Raw genomic sequence first — 19177 nt, 5'->3', positions numbered from 1 at the left:
TAATGCAAAGGAATTGAGGCAATTGCGTTGTTTATTGTGTTTTTTTCTATTCGAGATATACTACTGTGTGTTAATTATTTGGCCTCGCTTTCAAGTGAAGCGCATGATCGCATCTCCGATTGGCTACAATGTAAGGATATTTAGCCTGCTTTGTTTGTCGCGACCGTCTATTTTCATTATAATTCAAGTTTGATGATTAAGTGCAGTCTGATGGGTTTGATTTCCCCCCTTCAGCTTTTTGCCTTGGCCAATAAGTTACAGGCAATGTATTATTATTATTTATTTAATTTATTTTTGTTTAAATAGGGATGACATATACATATGTTATTGTATAATTTAAGTTTGTGCGCGTGATTGACAGCCTAAGGCTTATGAGGCACATTTTTTATTTATTTTTTTATTTCAACTTAAAAACGTATGAGCCTATATGCCTATGCCTACAACATAGGCTATGTGTTCATCTTTATTTTCCTGCCTGTCGTTGACAATGGAGATTGTCTGATATTTTGTCATGGCTGCAGATCAATCAATAAAGGTTTATCTTTGTCGCGAAATTGTTCACTGTTTCACTGTGCACCCCGCCCTCGTCCCTATTTGAGCATTATAACGTTAACAAGTTAATATTCATTGAAATAAATTCAGAATTTTTTTTTTTACCAAACGAAAATATAGAACTAGTCTTTCTAAAACATTTTTTTAACTTCTTAAAAGCATCGTTCTGCTTGCTGGAACTGCGCACACAAAGTGTGAGGAACGCACTCCTGATCTGAGGGCATTGGCAACAATAGTCAACACTTTCTTAATGGAAATGACAATAATACTATAATAATGATAAATAATATTATCACGCATTGAATGTCTCTGCTACATTGGATCAGTCTCCTTTCTTTAACAGGCAACAGCTTTATAACCTCACTAATATGCTTGCATCGTCTATATTAGATATATAACAACTGGCGGATGGCGGGCGGGTGTGGTTTTGATAAAATGTTGGTTGGGTGGATGGCGGATGGATGACGACTTTTGTGATGCGGTTGCGGATGGAATAATTGCCTATCCGCGCATCTCTAATATATATATATATATATATATATATATATATATGTGTGTATATATACTGTATATACATACACACACACACACACACACACACATATATACTATACATGTGTGTATATATATATATATATATATATATATATATACATATATATATACACACACACACACACACACACACACACACAATAACAATGTCACTACAGTTTGGTTATTATACAGGTTACAAAACGTAAATTAAGTATTGACGGTTTTTGAATGCATTTTTAAAGTGATTTAGAGGTAGAATAGATTGCTTCCATTAGCTGCATTGTGAGCCACCAAGAACAAGCCCATTTTTGTATGTTAAAATGCAAAACCTTTTTAAAAATATCTAGTCTTTACTTCCTGGTCAACATTATGCAGCAGGACTTACTGGAGAGAGTTGAAATCTCCAGTGACATGTCCACTGTTCTATTTGACTTTATGCTTCTTTAATTATGTTGGTTACACGACCAGGATCTCCCAACCCAAATAATGGCATCATCAGCATATTCATTCAGCATTAATCATCACATTCAACAGAAGGGGACTGAAGACACTTCCCTGTGGTACACCATTAACAACCTCCCATTCAGCAGACACTTCTCATCTTAACTTAACTTTCAATTTCATGTTTGGTCTCAAAGTTTGGAAAGTGAAAAAGTGGACATCCCTGATTTAAATATTACAAAATGATCATTATTGTCTAGCCCTATATAGATATTACATAAGAGTTGAACCTGGGTGGAAAGTCAATGACAATGTCAAGTGGAACAGTTAAGAAGACAACAATAGAGAAAAGTAGAAATAAAAGGCTTTATTTACGTCGTTCATAGAAGGACATGATGGCTTTGGTTGCACTCATTGACAATAAAGTTACTCCCAAAATGCTGACTGATCCCACGACAATGAAGATCATGGTCATGTGCTGCATCCCTGCAAAGACACCAATAATAGTTCATTAAGTCATGTTTACGTTAGGATCGTCTCGCGCTCAATCTATACTTCTTGTCCATTGTTGCTGAGGTCTTTATTTACCCAAACCGTTTTGTCTATCATTCTTATGTAAGACAAGAACACATGTTTTTCTTTTTTTAATGCATTCTAAGTCAAATAAACTCTAGCAAAAGTCAGCTAACAAAGGAGCCAATAATAGTCGCTCCATTCTGCCTATAAAGCGTTCCAAAAACCTCCATCAAGGTTTTGTATACACACTGTAAGTATATACAGTATATAATGTAGTAATATTCATAACATGTAATATTTATGTATTTAGATCATTTTAAGCATACAGCGGTGCACTAATTTCACAAACGCTCACTTTCTCAACAACACTACTAATCATGGCAGACAACAAACATAATAAAACAATCACTTAATGTACAATGTCTGCTCTCACTGGGATAAAGACTGATGGGATGTTTGTATCTTCCAATTTACATTAACAATTCATCATAATCCTCACAAAAGGTTAAAAAAATGTACCTGTCTTTCTGGCCATCTCCGGGTCCAAGTTGGATGTCAATGTTGACCAACTTGTGGGTTTATGTCTACAACCTACTATCCAGGCGAGAGGCATGATTTATCATCTAGAATTAACTTTCACCAACTCCGAGGCGATGCAGCAGCTCAATACGTCAACATAGCAGCATAAGCTATTTAGCGCTCTGTCATCACGGTCTGTGTTAGCACTTTTAAAAACAATATCACTAATACGTGTTACAAACCCCGTTTCCATATGAAATGGGAATTTGTGTTAGATGTAAATATAAACGGAATACAATGATTTGCAAATCATTTTCAACCCATATTCAGTTGAATATGCTACAAAGACAACATATTTGATGTTCAAACTCATAAACATTTTTTTTTTTTGCAAATAATTATTAACTTTAGAATTTGATGCCAGCAACACGTGACAAAGAAGTTGGGAAAGGTGGCAATAAATTCTGATAAAGTTGAGGAATGCTCATCAAACACTTATTTGGAACATCCCACAGGTGAACAGGCACATTGGGAACAGGTGGGTGCCATGATTGGGTATAAAAGTAGATTCCATGAAATGCTCAGTCATTCACAAACAAGGATGGGGCGAGGGTCACCACTTTGTCAACAAATGCTTGAGGAAATTGTTGAACAGTTTAAGAAAAACCTTTCTCAACCAGCTATTGCAAGGAATTTAGGGATTTCACCATCTACGGTCCGTAATATCATCAAAGGGTTCAGAGAATCTGGAGAAATCACTGCACATAAGCAGCTAAGCCCGTGACCTTCGATCCCTCAGGCTGTACTGCATCAACAAGCGACATCAGTGTGTAAAGGATATCACCACATGGGCTCAGGAACACTTCAGAAACCCACTGTCAGTAACTACAGTTGGTCGCTACATCTGTAAGTGTAAGTTAAAAACTCTCCTATGCAAGGCGAAAACCGTTTATCAACAACACCCAGAAACGCCGTCGGCTTTGCTGGGCCTGAGCTCATCTAAGATGGACTGATACAAAGTGGAAAAGTGTTCTGTGGTCTGACGAGTCCACATTTTAAATAGTTTTTGGAAACATGACGTCGTGTCCTCCGGACCAAAGAGGAAAAGAACCATCCGGATTGTTATAGGTGCAAAGTGTAAAAGCCAGCATCTGTGATGGTATGGGGGTGTATTAGTGCCCAAGACATGGGTAACTTACACATCTGTGAAGGCGCCATGAATGCTGAAAGGTACATACAGCTTTTGGAGCAACATATGTTGCCATCCAAGCAACGTTACCATGGACGCCCCTGCTTATTTCAGCAAGACAATGCCAAGCCACGTGTTACATCAACGTGGCTTCATAGTAAAAGAGTGCGGGTACTAGACTGGCCTGCCTGTAGTCCAGACCTGTCTCCCGTTGAAAATGTGTGGCGCATTATGAAGCCTAAATACCACAACGGAGACCCCCGGACTGTTGAACAACTTAAGCTGTACATCAAGCAAGAATGGGAAAGAATTCCACCTGAGAAGCTTCAAAAATGTGTCTCCTCAGTTCCCAAACGTTTATTGAGTGTTGTTAAAAGGAAAGGCCATGTAACACAGTTGTGAACATGCCCTTTCCCAACTACTTTGGCACGTGTTGCAGCCATGAAATTCTAAGTTAATTATTTGCAAAAAAAAAATAAAGTTTATGAGTTTGAACATCAAATATCTTGTCTTTGTAGTGCATTCAACTGAAAATGGGTTGAAAATGATTAGCAAATCATTGTATTCCGTTTATATTTACATCTAACACAATTTCCCAACTCATATGGAAACAGGGTTTGTATAATGTAGTAATATTCATAATAACATATTTATGTATTTTGATCATTTTAAGCATACAGCGGTGTACTAATTTCACAAACGCTCACTTTCCCTTCAACAACAACACTACTAATCATGGCGGACTTGAAGAGAGACAACAAACATAAAACAAATACTTACTGTACAATGTCTGCTCTCACTGGGATAAAGACTGATGGGATGTTTGTATTTTCCAATTTACATTAACAATTCATCATAATCCTCACAAAGGGTAAAAAAAAAGATGTACCTGTCTTTCTGGCCATCTCCGGGTCCAAGTTGGACGTCAAAGTTGACCAACTCGTGGGTTTATGTCCACAACTTTCTACTATCCAGGTGAGAGGCATGATTTATCATCTAGAATTAACTTTCACCAACTCCGAGGCGATGCAGCAGCTCAATATGTCAATATAGCAGCATAAGCTAGTTAGCGCTCTGTGTTAGCACTTATAATAACAATATCACTAATACGTGTTAATATTCAGGTCACAAGTTGGCGGTTTTTGGATTATTTTTGAAAGACTTCGTGGGCGGAGTAATGTACTCTCATTATATGCATTGCATTGTAACCACCTCTTACTTGCCATATTTTATGACTTAGAATGCATAACAAAAGAAAAACATGTGTTGTCTACGTATGGATTGTGAACGATCGGCAAAATTAAAAAAAAAAAAAAAAGGTGTAGTTGCCCTTTAAGTCAAACTTGTTTTATTAATTGAATGCTGTGGAGTGCATGAGAAAGTGGGGAGTAAAACACGCTGTCGCGTTCTTTCACCACAACTACTTGATATTGCACAACACAGCAGTGATAGAACTGACGCTGCAATCGTGCCACAAATGCCGAGTCAGCATTAATACAGCCGAGTAATGCTAGCAGCATTTTTAAATCTACTTCAAATGCAGCTACTGCCATCTTGTGGAGTAAACATAAAGGTGGGTGCCATGTGTCTGAGCTGCTGCTAATTAAGACTTGTTTGCACGTTTAACACATACTTACCAAACTTGAGACCTCCGAATTCGGGAGATGGGGGTGTTGGTGGCGGGATTGGGGGGGCGGGGTTGAGGTGAAGGCAGTTAAAGTTAAAGTTAAAGTACCAATGATTGTCACACACACACTAGGTGTGGCCAAATTTGTCCTCTGCATTTGACCCATCCCCTTGTTCACCCCCTCGGAGGTGAGGGGAGCAGTGGGCAGCAGCGGTGCCGCGCCCGGGAATCATTTTTGGTGATTTAACCCCCAATTCCAACCCTTGATGTTGAGTGCCAAGCAGGGAGGTAATGGGTCCCATTTTTATAGTCTTTGGTATGACTCGGCCGAGGTTTGAACTCACAACCTACCGATCTCAGGGCGGACACTCTAACCACTAGGCCACTGAGTAGCATACCCCTTTCCCCTTCGGAGCTGTCCTGGATAAAATTAAATTCTTTTTTCCAATCATTTTGGAACTTGCAAGCGTATTTCTTCTTCTTCGTTCTTCTGCTTCGTCTCCTTGTTGTGTGTGCAGTTGTGCACTGAGCTCCAAAAGCCGCAGATGTTATTGTAGCGTCCCGGAAGAGTTAGTGCTGCAAGGGGTTCTGGGTATTTGTGCTGTTGTGTTTTATGTTGTGTTACGGTGCGGATGTTCCCCCGAAATGTGTTTGACATTCTTGTTTGGTGTGGGTTCACAGTGTGGCGCATATTTGTAACAGTGTTAAAGTTGTTTATACGGCCACCCTCAGTGTGACCTGTATGGCTGTTGACCAAGTATCGTGGTATTCACTTTGTGTGTGTGTGTGTGCGCTTGAAATCAACGTTATTATTAAACAAGTTAAAAGATCATACGTGTCAGCATTTCTTGACATCTTCTAGTAAAGACCATTGTTAAACCCGTCCAACGCTACATTATTATGTGACTGGGCCAGCACGCTGTTTATGTGGAGGAAAAGCGGACGCCTGGACAGCATGCTGCTGTTGAGGGGTGAAGGTTTCAGGTGAGAGAGGATGCTAAAGGCAGTGCCTTTAAGGCACGCCCCCAATATTGTTGTCCGGGTGGAAATCGGGGGAAATTCGGGAGAATGGTTGCCCCGGGAGATTTTCGGGAGGGGCACAGAAATTCGGGTGTCTCCCGGGAAAATGGGGATGGTTGACAAGTATGGTTTAACATCTGGCAGGGACCTTAACGAGGCAGAAATGCAAACTCACAGGAAGGTGCTCGCACTCCTGACCTCCCCCGGCTGACCACCAGGGGTCCTGCGGACACCACCGCGGCTTGTTTCCACCGCCGGTCCGCGATCTGCTTGACGGCTCTCTGGGTGCGCTGGTGGCCGGTGCAGTTCTACATGTTGGACGGAATAAGGCAGAATTGGTTAGGCGGAGCGGCCCGTAACAATCATCAATCAATCAATCAATGTTTATTTATATAGCCCTAAATCACAAGTGTCTCAAAGGGCCGCACAAGCCACAACAACATCCGCGGTTCAGCGCCCACATAAGGGCAAGGAAAAACTCACAACCCAGTGGGACGTCGATGAGAATGACTATAAGAAACCTTGGAGAGGACCGTAGATGTGGGTAACCCCCCACCCCCTCTAGGGGAGACCGGATGCAATGGACGTCGAGTGGGTCTGACATAATTTTGTTAAAGTCCAGTCCATAGTGGATCTAATAGTGAGAGTCCAGTCCATAGTGGATCTAACATAATATTGTGAAAGTCCAGTCCATAGTGGATCTAATAGTGAGAGTCCAGTCCATAGTGGATCTAACATAATATTGTGAAAGTCCAGTCCATAGTGGATCTAATAGTGAGAGTCCAGTCCATAGTGGATCTAATAGTGAGAGTCCAGTCCATAGTGGATCTAACATAATAGTGAGAGTCCAGTCCATAGTGGGTCTAACATAATATTGTGAAAGTCCAGTCCATAGTGGATCTAAAATAATAGTGAGAGTCCAGTTCATAGTGGATCTAACATAATATTGTGAAAGTCCAGTCCGTAGTGGATCTAACATAATAGTGAAAGACCAGTCCATAGTGAATCTAACATAATATTGTGTAAGTCCAGTCCATAGTGGATCTAACATAATAGTGAGAGTCCAGTCCATAGTGGATCTAACATAATAGTGTGAAAGTCCAGTCCATAGTGGATCTAACATAATATTGTGTAAGTCCAGTCCATAGTGGATCTAACATAATAATGAGAGTCCAGTCCATAGTGAATCTAACATAATATTGTGAAAGTCCAGTCCATAGTGGATCTAACATAATAGTGAGAGTCCAGTCCATAGTGGATCTAACATAATAGTGAGAGTCCAGTCCATAGTGGATCTAACATAATATTGTGAAAGTCCAGTCCATAGTGGATCTAACATAATATTGTGAAAGTTCAGTCCATAGTGGATCTAACATAATAATGAGAGTCCAGTCCATAGTGAATCTAACATAATATTGTGAAAGTCCAGTCCATAGTGGATCTAACATAATAGTGAGAGTCCAGTCCATAGTGGATCTAACATAATAGTGAGAGTCCAGTCCATAGTGGATCTAACATAATATTGTGAAAGTCCAGTCCATAGTGGATCTAACATAATAGTGAGAGTCCAGTTCATAGTGGATCTAACATAATATTGTGAAAGTCCAGTCCGTAGTGGATCTAACATAATAGTGAAAGACCAGTCCATAGTGGATCTAACATAATAATGAGAGTCCAGTCCATAGTGAATCTAACATAATATTGTGTAAGTCCAGTCCATAGTGGATCTAACATAATAGTGAGAGTCCAGTCCATAGTGGATCTAACATAATAGTGTGAAAGTCCAGTCCATAGTGGATCTAACATAATATTGTGTAAGTCCAGTCCATAGTGGATCTAACATAAAATAGTGAGAGTCCAGTCCATAGTGGATCTAACATAATATTGTGAAAGTTCAGTCCATAGTGAATCTAACATAATAATGAGAGTCCAGTCCATAGTGAATCTAACATAATATTGTGAAAGTCCAGTCCATAGTGGATCTAACATAATAGTGAGAGTCCAGTCCATAGTGGATCTAACATAATAGTGAGAGTCCAGTCCATAGTGGATCTAACATAATATTGTGAAAGTCCAGTCCATAGTGGATCTAACATAATAGTGTGAAAGTCCAGTCCATAGTGGATCTAACATAATAGTGAGAGTCCAGTCCATAGTGGATCTAACATAATAGTGAGAGTCCAGTCCATAGTGGATCTAACATAATAGTGTGAAAGTCCAGTCCATAGTGGATCTAATATAATAGTGAGAGTCCAGTTCATAGTGGATCTAACATAATATTGTGAAAGTCCAGTCCATAGTGGATCTAACATAATAGTGAGAGTCCAGTCCATAGTGGATCTAACATAATAGTGAGAGTCCAGTCCATAGTGGATCTAACATAATATTGTGAAAGTCCAGTCCATAGTGGATCTAACACAATAGTGTGAAAGTCCAGTCCATAGTGGATCTAACATAATAGTGATAGTCCAGTCCATAGTGGATCTAACATAATAGTGAGAGTCCAGTCCATAGTGGATCTAACATAATATTGTGAAAGTCCAGTCCATAGTGGATCTAACATAATAGTGTGAAAGTCCAGTCCATAGTGGATCTAATATAATAGTGAGAGTCCAGTTCATAGTGGATCTAACATAATATTGTGAAAGTCCAGTCCATAGTGGATCTAACATAATAGTGAGAGTCCAGTCCATAGTGGATCTAACATGATATTGTGAAAGTCCAGTCCATAGTGGATCTAACATAATATTGTGAAAGTCCAGTCCATAGTGGATCTAACATAATAGTGAGAGTCCAGTCCATAGTGGATCTAACATTATATTGTGAAAGTCCAGTCCATAGTGGATCTAACATAATAGTGAGAGTCCAGTCCATAGTGGATCTAACATTATATTGTGAAAGTCCAGTCCATAGTGGATCTAACATAATATTGTGAAAGTCCAGTCCATAGTGGATCTAACATAATAGTGTGAAAGTCCAGTCCATAGTGGATCTAACATAATAGTGAGAGTCCAGTCCATAGTGGATCTAACATAATATTGTGAAAGTCCAGTCCATAGTGGATCTAACATAATAGTGAGAGTCCAGTCCATAGTGGATCTAACATAATATTGTGAAAGTCCAGTCCATAGTGGATCTAGCATAATATTGTGTAAGTCCAGTCCATAGTGGATCTAACATAATATTGTGAAAGTCCAGTCCATAGTGGATCTAGCATAATATTGTGTAAGTCCAGTCCATAGTGGATCTAACATGATAGTGAGAGTCCAGTCCATAGTGGATCTAACATAATATTGTGTAAGTCCAGTCCATAGTGGATCTAACATGATAGTGAGAGTCCAGTCCATGGTGGATCCAACATAATATTGTGAGAGTCCAGTCCATAGTGGATCTAACATAATATTGTGTAAGTCCAGTCCATAGTGGATCTAACATAATATTGTGAAAGTCCAGTCCATAGTGGATCTAACATGATAGTGAGAGTCCAGTCCATGGTGGATCTAACATAATATTGTGAAAGTCCAGTCCATAGTGGATCTAACATAATAGTGAGAGTCCAGTCCATAGTGGATCTAACATAATAGTGAGAGTCCAGTCCATAGTGGATCTAACATAATATTGTGAGAGTCCAGTCCATAGTGGATCTAACATAATAGTGAGAGTCCGGCATGGCGTAGTGGGTAGAGCAACCGTGCCAGAAACCTGAGGGTTGCAGGTTCGCTCCCCGCCTCTTACCACCCAAAAAAATCGCTGCCGTTGTGTCCTTGGGCGGGACACTTCACCCTTTGCCCCCGGTGCCACTCACACCGGTGAATTGAATGATGAATGATAGGTGGTGGTCGGAGGGGCCGTTGGCGCAAATTGCAGCCACGCTTCCGTCAGTCTACCCCAGGGCAGCTGTGGCTATGAAAGTAGCTTACCACCACCAGGTGTGAATGATTGATGGTTTCTACATGTAAAGCGACTTTGGGTACTTAGAAAAGCGCTATATAAATTTCAGTTATAGTCCAGTCCATAGTGGGGCCAGCAGGAGACCATCTCGAGCGGAGACGGGTCAGCAGCGCAGAGATGTCCCCAACCGATGCACAGACGAGCGGTCCAGCCCGGGTCCCGTCTCTGGACAGCCAGCACTTCATCCATGGCCACCGGACCTGTGTCTACCACCTAACAATATTGCTTGGACCTATCCTCCTCTCTTCTTCCATCTTATTCTGCCGTCTTTAATACGGGATGAACCGGCCGAAGAACCCCAGCACATCTTATACCGCTGGAAAGGTTTAAATGGTGGCTAGAGCGCTCTCTAATTTTTGGAACATTTTGTGTTACCATGGTGACGATATAAGTAGAGATGTCCAATAATATCGGGCTACCGATATTATCGGCGGATAAATGCTTTAAAATGTAGACAAAAGTGACTCTGGTCCACTTTCCCATTCCCCCAGATGGTGAAAAAGATTCTTGTTGTGACACCTTTTTATTAACCCTTTGTGAGGATTGCGATTGAATCTTCATCTAAACGGAATTATGTGAGCGTCCCGTCGGTCGGCATCCCAGCGAGAGTGGAAATAATACAGAAAGTGTTTGTTTTATTATGGTTAGTTTTATGGATGCTCGATAAATGCTTCAAAATGTAATATCGGAAATGATCGATATCGGTTTCAAAAAGTAAAATGTATGACTTTTTAAAACCGCTGTACGGAGTGGTACACGGACATAGGGAGAAGTACAGAGCGCCAATAAACCTTAAAGGCACTGCAGTTGCGTGCCGGCCCAATCACATAATGTCTACAGCTTTTCACACACACAAGTGAATGCAAGCATACTTGGTCAACAGCCATACAGGTCACACTGAGGGTGGCCGTATAAACAACTTTAACACTGTTACAAATATGCGCCACACTGTGAACACACCGTAACACAACAGAACAAATAACCAGAACCCCTTGCAGCACTAACTCTTCCGGGACGCTACAATATACACCCCCCCGCTACCCCCTACAAACCCCGCCCACCTCAATCCCCTCATGCTCTCTCTAGGAGAGCATGTCCCAAATTCCAAGCTGCTGTTTTGAGGCATGTTAAAAAAAATAACGCACTTTGTGACTTCAATAATAAATATGGCAGTACCATGTTGGCATTTTTTTCCCCATAACTTGAGTTGATTTATTTTGGAAAACCTTGTTACATTGTTTAATGCATCCAGCGGGGCATCACAACAAATTTAGGCACAATAAAGTGTTAATTCCACGACTGTATATATCGATATCGGTTGATATCGGAATCGGTAATTAAGAGTTGGACAATATCTGATATCGGCAAAAAAAGCCATTATCGGACATCTCTAGTTATAAGAGAAAAAGACTCAACAGGCCCATTGATTAGGTACCCTTTTTACTGGTGGATTTTCTCAAAGAACCGCTGAATTGAGGCGACAATGGTATTTGTGAGTTCAAACCCTGGCCGAGTCATAGCAAAGACTATAAAAATGGGGCCCATTACCTCCCTGCTTGGCACTTAGCATCAAGGGTTGGAATTGGGGGTTAAATCACCAAAAATGATTCCCGGGCGCGGCCACCGCTGCTGCTCACTGCTCCCCCCGCCTCCCAGGGGGGTGGTCAAGGGTGATGGGTCAAATGCAGAGAATAATTTCACCACACCTCGTGTGTGTGTGACAATCATTGGTACTTTAACTTTATTTAGTTTAATCGGTTCCGAAGCGATTCCAACGTCTAAATGTTGAGTACGTTCAGAACATGCTGCTTTGCTAGATGCTATCATGCTAACTATTACCATTATAATTATTTAGCTTTTTCACTCATATAAAAACATATACCGTATTTTTCGGACTATAAGTCGCTCTGGAGTATACGTCGCACCGGCCGAAAATGCACAATATAGACGGAAAAAAATACATACGTCGCACTGGAGTATAAGTCGCATTTTTTGGGGACATTTATTTGATAAAAGCCAACACCAAGAATAGACATTTGAAAGGCAATTTAAAATAAATAAAGAATAGTGAACAACAGGCTGAATAAGTGTACGTTATATGAGGCATAAATAACCAACTGAGAAGGTGCCTGGTATGTTAACGAAACATATTATGGTAAGAGTCATTCAAATAACTATAAGATATAGAACATGCTATACGTTTACCAAACAATCTGTCACTCCTAATCGCTAAATCCCATGAAATCTTCTTCCTCGGTGTCGCTCCTGGTATGCGCCGCGAGCGTCCTTTCTTTCTGCTGCTCGATCGCCGTTTTCTGCTGCATATTTCACTATGTCCAGCTTGTAATCTGCAGTATATGATTTCCTTTTCGGTGCCATTTTAGTTCAGCCCTTCTCAGTTTTTATAAGTTACCGCCAATGTTGATGTAATCCATTTTAATAGCTATGGCAGTAGCGTATAGCATATAGCAGTTAGCCTTCCATGACCCACAATGCACTTCTGCCATGACCCTCCCCCACCGAATTCTTATTGGTTGGCGTGTGAGTGACGATTGCTGCCATTTACTTCGTCGCTCACGCGAATGAGATAAATAATATTATTTGATATTTTACGGTAATAATTTCACACATAAGTCGCTCCGGAGTATAAATTGCACCCACGGCCAAACTATGAAAAAAAACGTTGACTTATAGTCCGAAAAATACGGTACCAGACATGGTGCAGGAATATTATAGAACTGCCTCGTCACTTTGGTTATTATCTGGTAGGGATGTCCGATAATGGCTTTTTGCCGATATCCGATATTGTCTAACTCTTTAATTACCGATACCGATATATACAGTCGTGGAATTAACACATTATTATGCCTAATTTGGACAACCAGGTATGGTGAAGATGAGGTCCTTTTTAAAAAAATTAATAAAATTAAATAAGATAAATAAATTAAAAACATTTGCTTGAATAAAAAAGAAAGTAAAACAATATAAAAACAGTTACATAGAAACTAGTAATGAATGAAAATGAGTAAAATTAAGTGTTAAAGGTTAATTATTATACTATTAGTGGACCAGCAGCACGCACAATCATGTGTGCTTACGGACTGTATCCCTTGCAGACTGTATTGATATATAATGTAGGAACCAGAATATTAATATCAGAAAGAAATGACCCTTTTGTGTGAATGAGTGTAAATGGGGGAGGGAGGTTTTTTGGGCTGGTGCACTAATTGTAAGTGTATCTTGTGTTTTTTATGTTGATTTAATAAAAAAACAAACAAAAAAAAAAAAACGATACTGATAATAAAAAAACGATACCGATAATTTCCAATATTACATTTTAATGCATTTATCGGCCGATAATATCGACATCTCTATTATCTGGTCATACAAGTACAAGTACAACCCATGTGCTCGGATGCTAGCGGTAGCGTGCTAACACTTAATACTAGCATGTTAGCTCATTTTGTATGTTTAATCCTAAAAATCATGGATTTTGATGCTTGGCGCCACCCTCGAAGTAAACCATGCTAATGTTAGCATGTTAATGGTGTATGTCAGTGGTCCCCAGTACTGGATCATACAAGAAATAAAAAAATAAAAAATATATATATATATATATTTTTTTTAAATTAAATCAACATAAAAAAACACAAGATACACTTACAATTATTGCACCAACCCAAAAAACCTCCCTCCCCCATTTATACTCATTCACACTCATTCGCACAAAAGGGTTGTTTCTTTCTGTTATTAATATTCTGGTTCCTACATTATATATCAATATATATCAATAAAGTCTGCAGGGATACAGTCCGTAAGCACACATGATTGTATTTTTTTATGACAAAAAAAACATACTCCCTTGGTCCGTGGGACAAATTTTCAAGCGTTGACCGGTCCGCAGCTACAAAAAGGTTGGGGACCACTGGTGTATGTGATCCATTCACTTTGTTGCTTGTACACGCTGAGGAAGGGTTTTCACCCGACACGTTCGTGTGGCAATAAACACTATGAGTGTATATGTAACATATATAAATGTGTACCTTTGTACACATTTTTAAATATTTGTTTGAGGACTCATCGCCCATTCATACCACTGGGTTGAGTGTGTTAGTTCGTACTAATGTTTTATGGTAGTATTTTAGCTCATTTTGATCATTTAAACCAAAAATTCATGGATTGTTGCCATTATAACATGCTAACATTAGCATTTTATACTAGCTTTTTATCTAATTGTATTCATTTAAAAAAAATAAATCATGGCTTTTTATACTTGGAGCCATCAAAGAAGTTTGCTAACTTTTCCGGGTATCATGCCAACATTAGCAAGCTAACGATGTTAGCATTTGATCTCATTTTGATAATTTAAACCAAAGACTCATGGATTTTTAGACTTGTCTTCATCTTGTATGTTAATTGTTTTTTAATTTAATCAATAAAGTAGTATCTATCTATCAGTTCCCATTATAACATGCTAACATTATACGCTAGCATTTTATCTAATTTTGATCATTCAAACCAAAAATTCATGGAGTCTTTTGACTTGTCTCCATCTTGCAAGTATGTAAACCGTTCCCATTATAACATGCTAATGTTAGCATGCTAACATTTTATTCTAGCTTTTTATCTTATTGTAAATCAAATTTTCTAATTTTGATACTTGGAACCATCTAAAACGTTTGCTAACTTTTTCTGTTATCATGCCAACATTCATGGATTTTTAAAATTGTCTCCATCTTGCAAGTATACCAACTGATGCCATTTTAACATGCTAACTGTTTCCATTATAACATGCTAATGTTAGCATACTAACATTTTATTTTAACGTTTTATGTAATTGTAAATCTAATTTTGATACTTAGAGCCATTTAATACGTTTGCTAACTTTTTCTGTTATCATGCCAACATTAGCAAGCTAACGATGTTAGCATTTTATCTCATTTTGATCATTTAAACCAGCACCCCCCGCGACCACAAAAGGGACAAGCGGTAGAAAATGGATGGATAAACCAAAAATTCATGGATTTTTAAAATTGTCTCCATCTTGCAAGTATGCCAACTGTTGCCATTTTAACATGCTAACTGTTCCCATTATAACATTTTATTCTAGCTTTTTATCTTATTGTAAATCTAATTTTCTAATTTTGATACTTGGAGCCATCTAAAAAGTTTGCTAAATTTTTCTGTTATCATGCCAACATTAACAAGCTAACGATGTTAGCATTTTATCTCATTTTGATCATTTAAACCAATGGAGTCTTTTGACTTGTCTCCATCTTGCAAGTATGTTAACTGTTCCCATTATAACATGCTAATGTTAGCATGCTAACATTTTATTGTAGCTTTTTGTCCAATTGTAAATCTAATTTTCAAATTTTGATACTTGGAGCCATCTAAAAAGTTTGCTAAATTTTTCTGTTATCATGCCAACATTAACAAGCTAACGATGTTAGCATTTTATCTCATTTTGATCATTTAAACCAATGGAGTCTTTTGACTTGTCTCCATCTTGCAAGTATGTTAACTGTTCCCATTATAACATGCTAATGTTAGCATGCTAACATTTTATTTTAGCTTTTTATCCAATTGTAAATCTAATTTTAAAATTTTGATACTTGGAGCCATCTAATAAGTTTGCTAACTTTTTCTGTTATCATGCCAACATTAGCAAGCTTACGATGTTAGCATTTTATCTCATTTTGATCATTTAAACCAGCACCCCCCCCGCTACTCCAAAAGGGACAAGCGGTAAAAAATGGATGGATAAACCAAAAATTCATGGATTTTTAAAATTGTCTCTATCTTGCAAGTATGCCAACTGTTGTCATTTTAACATGCTAACTGTTTCCATTATAACATGCTAGTGCTAGCATGCTAACATTTTATTCTAGCTTTTTATCTAATTGTAAATCTAATTTTGATACTTGGAGCCATCTACCGTATTTTTGGGAGTATAAGTCGCACCTGCCGAAAATGCATAATAAAGAAGGAAAAAAATAAAAAAATAAGTTGCACTGGAGCGCGGCCAAACTATGAAAAAAACTGCGACTTATAGTCCGAAAAATACGGTAATAAGTTTGCTAACTTTTTCTGTTATGCCAACATTAGCAAGCTTACGATGTTAGCATTTTATCTCATTTTGATCATTTAAACCAGCACCCCCCGCGACCCCAAAAGGGACAAGCGGTAAAAAATGGATGGATAAACCAAAAATTCATGGATATTTAAAATTGTCTCCATCTTGCAAGTATGCCAACTGTTGCCATTTTAACATGCTAACTGTTTCCATTATAACATGCTAGTGCTAGCATGCTAACATTTTATTCTAGCTTTTTATCTAATTGTAAATCTAATTTTGATACTTGAAACCATCTAATAAGTTTGCTAACTTTTTCTGTTATCATGCCAACATTAGCAAGCTAACGATGTTAGCATTTTATTTCATTTTGATCATTTAAACCAGCACCCCCCGCGACCCCAAAAGGGACAAGCGGTACAAAATGGATGGATAAACCAAAAATTCATGGATTTTTAAAATTGTCTCCATCTTGCAAGTATGCCAACTGTTGCCATTTGAATATGCTAACATTAGCATGCTAACATCATATGCTACCTTTATATTTGTTTGATTAAACTTAAACATCATGGCTTTTGATCATTGGCGCCATGTTAGACGTATGCTAACTTCTTCTACGTTATTATGACACCATAAGCAAGCTAACGTTTATACAAAATTTTCATCAAATTTTAGCTGCTTCAGTTTTATGCTAGCTTTTTAACGTCAGAGGTTCAGAGCACGGATAGCAGGTCCATCAAATATTCCGCAGGAATGTTCTAGTGTTTCAACTAGTATGCTGATGGGCGGGCTTCACCTTGGTACACTGCTCCTGATGTCCGCATACGGTGGCCAAGCAGTGAAAAAAGAGAGGCAGTTCCTTGGGCATGTGGAACATCTGCAAGCTGAACCTGCTTTTCTGAGCCTGGCCGTTAGCAGAGAGCCAGCGGAAAGTCTTGTCCATGGCACAACTGAAGAGGAAGAAGGAACATCCAAGTGGTTGGACAGCCATCATATCATATTCTGGGAACAGAGACGTCATTCCCTCACCCGTCCTGGAGGAAGATGCCTTGAAGGTCCTCCAGTGGGTCGGGGCTCTCCGTGGCCCAGCAGGACTCCACGTGCACCAGGACGTCGGAGGCAAAGGAGTTGTTGGTGTCCAGCGCCACCTGGAAGAACAGCGTGTCCTCCGGCTCCATGCCGACAGAGTCTTGAAAGCTGCTGCTGTAAGACACGTCGCTGAAGAGGCTCATGGTCAAGCCAAGCTGCAGGGAAGCGTTGAACTCCACCAGAGAGAAGGCGGAGAGCCTGCGAGACAAGGAGGACTTTGGAAAGCAACAATCTTAGGACACCCCCTGCTGTGCGTTTGTGGAACTCTGGACTAATTGTCAAAACATCAACCTTGCTTCTGGCACACAGAGATGGACCGATACAGTTGTTTTCAGGGTCGATACCGATTGTTAGTAGTCAAGGAGACCGAAGACCAATATTAATTTGCAGTAAAAGTTCTTTAAAGAGGAATTTTATATGTCAGTAAACATCTGGACAAGACTTTACGTTTTTTAAACATTATTTTTTAGGAACGGTGGGACCAGTGGTGACATAATGTTTGATGTTGTGTTTAATCCAGGGGTGCTCATTACGTCAATCGCGAGCTACCGGTCGATCTCGGAGGTTGTGTCAGTCGATCACCAGCCAGGCATTAAAAAAATAGTACTAAAAATGAGCGATCATAAATCTTCACTATGACGTCACTTTCATCACTTGATTGACATTCACGGCACCCGAGGGTCTCCTGAGATGACGCTGGCTGCTGCCAGCTCATTAAAATTACCGACAGGAAGGCGAGAAACACTTTATTTCAACAGACTCTGGCGCCGTACCTGTCGTCAAAACTCCAAAGACCGACTGCACAGTTGCACAATAAAAGCGCTGCTTCATCCTGCCTGCACTACCAAAATAACAGTCTCAGAAAGCTGGCGTGCACAAGCTAGCAAGCTACGGAGTTTGCCAACAATGTATTTCTTGTAAAGTGTATACAGGAGTACGGAAGCTGGATAAATAAGATGCCAAAAACCAACCACTTTCATGTGGTATTGGACAGAAAGGAGGACTTTTTTCTCCTCCATTCGAAAATGCGGACCTTATCAGCACCACTGTCTGATTCCAATCAATGCAAGTCATCACAATCAGGTAATACACCAACTTATATTCTTGTCTTCATGAAAGAAAGGAATCTATATGTGTTAAACATGCTTGTATTATCTTTAAACACCTTTAACTTAACAATAGTAACTATATGTGTTAAACATGTTTGCATTATCTTTAAACACCTTCAACTTATTAACAATATTAACTATATGTGGTAAACATGCTTGTATTATCATTAAACACCTTTAACTTGTTAACAATATTAACTATATGTATTAAACATACTTGTATTATCATTAAACACCTTTAATTTATTAACAATATTAACTATATGTGTTAAACATGCTTGCATTATCATTAAACACCTTTAACTTGTTAACAAAAACATATGTTTCATAAATAAGTAAATATAAATTATATATATGAATGAGGTAGATCCCCACGACTTGATCAATTGAAAAGTAGCTCGCCTGCAGAAAAAGTGTGAGCACCCCTGGTTTAATATCTTAAGGCCCAAGCTGTTTGGGCCTTATGCTTTTTTTTTTTTTTTCTCTTTGCTATTTGGGCTTATTGGACCCTAATTAGAATAAAAACAAAGAATCATCTTTTGATATGATGT

The 19177-nt window shown here is 39.0% G+C and overlaps 1 protein-coding gene across 1 annotated transcript in view; it reads right to left on the bottom strand.

The window, feature by feature from the left end:
* Positions 1-1876: 1876 nt before the first annotated feature.
* The window catches only part of LOC133605797 (uncharacterized), a 57110-nt gene continuing 39809 nt past the window's right edge, over positions 1877-19177 (bottom strand). The window contains exons 16-19 of the mRNA XM_061959103.2: positions 17458-17715; positions 17225-17378; positions 6577-6709; positions 1877-2016 (exon numbers count right to left, since the gene is read on the bottom strand). Coding sequence (XP_061815087.2) covers positions 1898-2016; positions 6577-6709; positions 17225-17378; positions 17458-17715 — 664 coding nt within the window. The 3' untranslated portion in view covers positions 1877-1897. The remainder of the gene's footprint in view (positions 2017-6576; positions 6710-17224; positions 17379-17457; positions 17716-19177) is intronic.

This window comes from Nerophis lumbriciformis, linkage group LG05 (genome assembly GCF_033978685.3).
Source record: "Nerophis lumbriciformis linkage group LG05, RoL_Nlum_v2.1, whole genome shotgun sequence".
In the NCBI taxonomy this organism is placed as follows: Eukaryota; Metazoa; Chordata; class Actinopteri; order Syngnathiformes; family Syngnathidae; genus Nerophis; species Nerophis lumbriciformis.
The sequence above is the reverse complement of the archived record's forward strand: the minus strand, read 5'-3'. Positions and strand labels throughout refer to the sequence as shown.